This window comes from Trypanosoma grayi, assembly GCF_000691245.1.
Source record: "Trypanosoma grayi strain ANR4 Tgr_692_V1, whole genome shotgun sequence".
NCBI classification, from domain to species: domain Eukaryota; phylum Euglenozoa; class Kinetoplastea; order Trypanosomatida; family Trypanosomatidae; genus Trypanosoma; species Trypanosoma grayi.
Genome location: NW_008826311.1, coordinates 1 through 6,400, shown reverse-complemented (window position 1 = coordinate 6,400; position 6,400 = coordinate 1). Strand labels below are relative to the sequence as shown.

The 6,400-nt window shown below is 50.4% G+C and overlaps 3 protein-coding genes across 3 annotated transcripts; 1 reads left to right on the top strand and 2 right to left on the bottom strand.

Moving 5' to 3' along the window:
• Nucleotides 1–300: 300 nt before the first annotated feature.
• DQ04_06921020 (zinc finger protein family memeber) lies at nt 301–1,923 on the bottom strand (the record flags this gene model as incomplete). Its single annotated transcript, XM_009314938.1, has 1 exon — nt 301–1,923. One exon carries the CDS (start codon nt 1,921–1,923, stop codon nt 301–303), a length of 1,623 nt encoding a protein of 540 aa, XP_009313213.1.
• Nucleotides 1,924–2,794: 871 nt separating this feature from the next.
• DQ04_06921010 (putative ethanolamine-phosphate cytidylyltransferase) lies at nt 2,795–4,315 on the bottom strand (the record flags this gene model as incomplete). Its single annotated transcript, XM_009314937.1, has 1 exon — nt 2,795–4,315. The coding sequence occupies one exon, from the start codon at nt 4,313–4,315 to the stop codon at nt 2,795–2,797; it is 1,521 nt and encodes a 506-aa protein (XP_009313212.1).
• A 1,690-nt stretch (nt 4,316–6,005) lies between these two features.
• DQ04_06921000 (hypothetical protein) lies at nt 6,006–6,371 on the top strand (the record flags this gene model as incomplete). Its single annotated transcript, XM_009314936.1, has 1 exon — nt 6,006–6,371. The coding sequence occupies one exon, from the start codon at nt 6,006–6,008 to the stop codon at nt 6,369–6,371; it is 366 nt and encodes a 121-aa protein (XP_009313211.1).
• Between the last annotated feature and the right edge of the window lie 29 nt (nt 6,372–6,400).

The window sequence follows — 6,400 nt, the reverse complement described above, 5'->3', positions numbered from 1 at the left end:
CCCCCCCCCCCCAAATGAAAGGGCATTAAAGATTTTCTCAGCCTTTTCATTCCTGTTCACGTCTCGGTATATATATATATATATAGTAGGTCGCGCATGGCTTTCACATGTTCCACCTCCCCACACACACTAAGAAAACAAAGCATTACGTCCAACGTTATTGCATTCCTTCAGATGCCTTTTGCGATACAAGTAGCCTGCATTTCCCAATATCATTTTCCATTTGTCTTCACATTATTCCTCAGCTCCTCCTTCTCTTTATGTACACGCGAAACAGAAGGGGCTATTAACCAAAGTTCATCACAACTGTGGAGTGATATCGCCATCTGACCAAACTGAACCCTCCAAGTTGTCTACGAACGACCACTCCAATGGGTTTGTCGCGCCACTCATGCTGTGCTCGCTGCCACCCCCTACTGAAGAAAGTGAGCGAGACAAAGAGCGAGTGGCGTTTTGTGGTACCACGAGATAGAAGGCCTGAGACGGGGGCGATACACCGCTGGAGGTAGGGTCAGAACCTCCGCTAAGACCCGCGGAAAGACCCATAGACTGTTGTGGCGCCAGTGTGTCACTGCAGTTTTGTGCAGGAGTGTTGCCAGCCTCGTGGTCATGATTCCCTCCAGAACCGTGCCCTTTTGAGCGTGGTTCCCGCTTCTTAATCGGTGCAATCGAAGTAGAAGCTGGGGCGCGCTTAAAGTCCACTTCAACGTTTGGATCAATGTGCAACGTATGAATGAAGTTACAATTCTCACCCCGGTTGCAGAGGCGGTTGAAGTAGTAGTGCGCGCAACGAGAAAGCGGGCCCACATGGCTCTTACGATTAAGGCTGCCACGCGTAACAAGAATACGCTCACTTGAAAACGTCTCTGCGGGCTGTCGCCCGTTCGGGGCCAACACAACGATCTTCTCCCCAGGAGGGAGGTGAGGGTACGTACATCGCTCAACGCTTCGCCAAACGTAATTTACATGAATTTGGGAGCGTGGTGCTCCTGAAGGGTCGGCGTGCACAAACTTGCACATGTCCCCCTTCCAGCAGCTATCTGGGCGGCCAGGTATATACTTACGACAGAGAACCAACCGCGACACACCTAATGAAGGGGGAGGCTGATGTACAATCGCAGAAGCCGGCAGAGAAATCACAGAGGTAAAATCAGGAGCGTAAACGTCGACGCGAGGCTCGCCCCCAGCACCACCGTTGTTGTTGTTTCTGCTACTGGAAACCTCATCTGACAGACGGCTGCCTCCACCTTGTGTCATTTGGGACAAGGAGAAGTGATGGGCAAATGACGACATCTGCATGGAATGCAATCCGGTCGGTGACACAACTGAAGGGAGAGTTGGCGAAGTGATTTTTATCTGTTTGCCATTCATCTGTCCTGGAGGTAACGGAGACAAACTACCCTCTTTAGAGTCCCCAGGACCTCCTTCGCTCTGGAGATTCACGCTACAGCTGCTTCGTACCCTTTGGAAACCGCCGCCGCCACCCGTGAGCATTGGGGAAGGAGGCATGGGGCCAGGCGTTGCCAACAGCACCTGCTGGACCGGCACACAAGGAACAGATTGCCCATCTACCAGGTTCACCATGAACGCTGTCTGCTGCTGGGGCTGCTGGGGCAGTGTGTTCACTGCCGCGCTTGTGGGGCTACAGGGTGCCGGCTGCACAGGAACACCAACTGGAACGGCGTTCTGTGGCGCGAAACTCATCGGTGAGGGCATCCCGTTGGCACACACCATGTAAACACACTGTGAGAAATTGGAGGCGCTCCCCGTCATGGCGCCTGTCGGCGAAGATGCTGCCTGACCAAAAAAACGCGACTGCGCCCCGCCCCCACCACCAGCGCAACCATCACCAATACCCCGATCGCCAAAATGGGCCTGGTACATTGCGTCGCCATGAAACCCACTACCATTAGGGGTGCACATACTTGTATTTGCCTTAATATTTCACTTTCTCGGCAACCGCTTTAAACTTCTTTTTTTCTGCTTAGTTGTTTCTCTTTTTTTCTTTTCTTTTTTTTTCCTTTCTGTCTTTCCTTCTTTAAACTGTCTCCTTTTCTCCGTCTCCTAACGTAACCTCTGTGCTTCCGATGATTTGTTGCAACGCAGAGAATTTGTGATCTTTCGAACTCTTTATGTTTAGTGATCGCGACAATATACACTTGTCCAGTAGCGCTAGTAAAATGGGGTACTGGATCAATAATACCAAGAAGGGACGCTGTGTTGCCAATATGTTCAAAGAAGATTTTGCCTTCCTTCAGCTTACTCTATTTTCGACAGTATAGGGAAGTGCCGCTCTCACCTGCTATGTACGCCCCAATGATGAAACTATTCACTCTGTGTCCTGAAGACTCCCTTTTTCTGGCCCATGGAAATTAAAATAAAATTAACGTGCAAACAAAACGAAAAAAACAACAACAACAACAAAAGATGAAACAGACATTGTGCGAAAAGTGCAGCCAACACTCCACAAGCAATTGCTTGCGTAAAACAGATTCCAGCAAGCACGCGGAAGCGTACAACCACGAAGAAAGAACAGCTTGATTACCCACCGGACACAGGTCCGCCTAAGATTACTAGGTGCGGCATTCGAAGCTTTTCCACGACCAATGTCTGGTAAGGAAGGAGAAAGAAAGTACATTTATTCTTTGCTATTTTTTATCTTCATCTTTTTTTGTGTGTTTGTGGGTTGCTTGTCGTTCGCCTCACATACCGGTTTTCTCGTCTTCAGTCATTTAGTGTGCCCTGGTGGTCTCGCCTCCCTCTCGCCCTGCCTGCCCGCCGCACGGCCGGGGCGTCACTCTCCGTCCTTCACCGTCGAGCGCCCCGCTGCCTTATCCTTCGCCGCCACGTCCATTTCCGTGGCACGGCGGATGCGAGCGATGAGGACGCTGGTGGAGATGCCCTCCGTGCGCGGGGCGGTGCGTAAGATGCCGAGGCGGCGCGGCACCGCGTAGAATGTGTCATCCGGCCGGTCATACTCGTTGCCGCACACGACGACATGGATGTTGTGCCGCTTGATCATCTCCTCCGTGACTCCCGACACAGGGCTGTTGGGGATCACCTGCGAAACGAATTTGCACATGCGCACTTCGTTGACGCGCTCGGCGGTCGTCATGATAGGACGCCGCTTGTATGCCTCACACTCCTCATCCCCGCAGACACCGACAATCAGACGGTTGCCGTGTATCAGCGCATTCTGCATGAAGTTCTTGTGCCCCGCGTGACACAGGTCAAAAACGCCGTCGCAGAAAACGTTTTTCACCGGAACGAATAGCGGGATGCGGGTAGAGTACGACAGGTCCACCAACATACCAATAATATACAGAATGGAGGCAACGATAGAAAAAATATCGTTAAACACAGACCCTATGCAGATACAAACAACTGCTGCATGCACTCGGCGGCTGGCAACGTTACTCACGTAAACCTCTATCGAAAGAAGTGCAACCACCAGTGCACCGCTGATGACACTGAGAATACTGTAGTTGTTAAAGGATAGAATCTTGAATAGTGGCACCATGCGAGCGGCAAGACAGAGGGCAATGTTTGTTTTGTATTTCGGATTCATCTTTAATATCCAAACATTGACGAAGCTCAGAAATACCAATGCCAAGAAACTCTTCTTTGCAAAGTCTGGGCTAAAGAGGAGGTAGAATTCTTGCGCGGGGGAGACGAGCCGCGTGATCAAAGCACACAGGATCAGGAAGGAGAGCTCCGAGTCACGAAAACAGTACGTGAGGTGATATGCGAGGTTCTTCGCCTTTTGGGGTTTGAGGTTTTCTGCATTAATACGACCAAGCACTGTATTGAACTCGACTAGTTGCAGCGTCATGAGCAAGTACCATTGTGTGCGGAGATTTCCCACGCCAAACGCCCCCATTAGAGTGAGGGCGAAGAATATGCGGGAGATACTGCTGCACACACGCGAAAAAATATCACCGAGCGGAGTTGCTGAACGGCACCTCTTTGCATGAACCCCATCTAACGAGCCACACACAACCGTCACAATACACAGTAAACACGAAAGCAAAATGGGGACGTGTGTCTTGAAGTCCGTTGAATCACTTGTGTCATTGTTGTAGTGCGCACTGATGATCTGGTACGACTGCATAGAGCTAACAAGTCCTGCCAGAGTAATAGCATTTGGCGCCACCATCTCTGGCACAAGGTGGCGGCTCAGCCACAACCATAGCGGGTGAAACATAAATGTCACAAAACTCCCGGGGCGCGTCTCAACTGATGTTTCCGCGTGAGCAATGAAGTCGCGCTCCAGCGGCGTGAAGAAGAAGCTGTGGTCAATGATGTTGGACGACATGCCTTGGAACGCAACCAACAAGAACACCGGAGGAAACTAAGGTTCACGCAACAGATGATAACACAGAATAACGATCTTCACCGTGGCAAAGGAAGGCCGGCAAAGAAAAAAAACACAAATCCACCACCCTCTTGTTGTGTTGACTTCCCGCAGTCGGTAACACGGGTCAGCTCAGCAGGCGGCAGGAGCTTATGCGTATCTCCCTCGGCGGATAGCGAACCTATTCCGCTGCGTCACCTCTGCGTATTTGTGTATGTATGTGGCTATTTAAACTGGAGAGAACAGGAGAGTTCGAGAGGAGAAGGCATTGAAAAACCAGCATCACCAAGGACAAGATCAACAAAACGAGCATGAGAAAACACGCGACAGCACCAAGAGTGTTCTGCCACTCCCAGCATACCTCACACCCACCCCATGATGCCTCTCACAAGAACGCTGCGGGGCAAAGAGGAAGAGTGGGGCACCACCCAAATGTATACGAAGGCAAAATAAAATAATAATAAAAACTAAAAATAAAAACAATGAAGGAAACCCACAGGCAAAGAGGACAGAGAAAGAAGGAATCTCCCCAGGCCAGCGTCTAAAATGTCATGGGAAGGGCGTTGGGGCATTTAAATAATAATAATAATAAAAATGGTATAACTATACGGATTGATTTAAATAATAACCATCCAAACACTAGTAGTGCACTCTTTATCATTCTCATTCATTTCAATCTCATGCTATCCGAGTTCGGACACTTCATCCCAACAGACCCCAAGGTGGAATAGTGTACTAACGCAAAAGGAGATGCCAAAAAAGATGTTGAATTCGCCTCTTTGGGCTCCCGTTCACCACATCATCGCTCTTAATTGCCCGGATTATTGAAACCCCATCCGCGGAGTTGTTCTCTGAAATCCCGTGCCGTCGCGCTGTTCATGCCCCACTTCCCCGCCAAGCCTTGTTCATTGCTTTCGCTTTGCCCCTTTGGAGCTTCTGACTGCGTTGTTTTTTTTTTATTATTATTATTCCGCCGATCGCGGCACTCATAAAAATCCGAGCTGTCGATGCTGATGCGGAGAAGCCCACCAAAAGGCACCCAAAATGCCCAGAGTGCAAAATAAACTGCTCAAGTTCCCACCGGCGCAACCATGTGAAACAGTTGTTTCAGCCCACATCTTGTTGATAGCGCCTCGTCCGTGTCCCTAATTAATGAAGCACCCCATTTGCCTTCGGGAGTTTGGCGGCATCCAATACGGAGAAAGTTAATGCTTTTTTTTCCCGGAGGTAACTTCTGTTCGTTCTCTGTTCGATCTTAGGGGGAGCAACATGTTCCGATTAATGCGTGGCAGCCGCCAACGCACAAGCTTCAGAAGGCAATGATGCTGGCAAAGGGATACCTTCGCACCCCCCGCTTAGCACTCAAAACCACGACCCCACCCGCATGTCCTTTACGGCGGCCGCACGGGGACACATGGTTTCCCGCAGCCTTTGAATTGTCTTTTGCACTCAAAGCAACCCTCCGAGGCTCCTGATTAAACAACATAAAAACCATTCATGAACTTATTTTTTTTCTTTCGCGGCAGCCGTTTAATTTCCAACCGTTGTGTTCTTTGTTTTGTTTTTCGCCTTGTCTCTTCTCGACTTGCGTCGATGCCCCTGCCCCATCAGCCACTACCGTAGAGCACGCTGATCGCCGCCCAACTTCTATATGGAAAGGGGTTACTTTTTTTTTTGTTATGCAATTTGTTGTTTTCTTTTGGATTATGTTTATTTTTGGCACTTTATTCCGAACTTTCTTGGGCCTGGCCGGAGGGAAAACTCGCGTTTAAGGATTCGAAACCTTGGTGGCGCCGGCCGCCCCGTCGCGGCACCAAGGCCAAGCGGCCCGCACGGAAAGGGAAAGCCAGGCGCCAGCAACGTTCGCCACCTGGAGAACTTTGCCGTGCCAGGCTTACGGCATCACGAAGTACTGGGGCCAGCCGCGCCTCGCTGGGACACAGTGTTATCCTTGTCGTTCTTGGGGCGCGTGTTGCCGCGCCATCAGCAGTATCATCCGCACCAAGTTACTGCTTAGTGGAAATGTGGAAGAGAATCCCGGCCCTA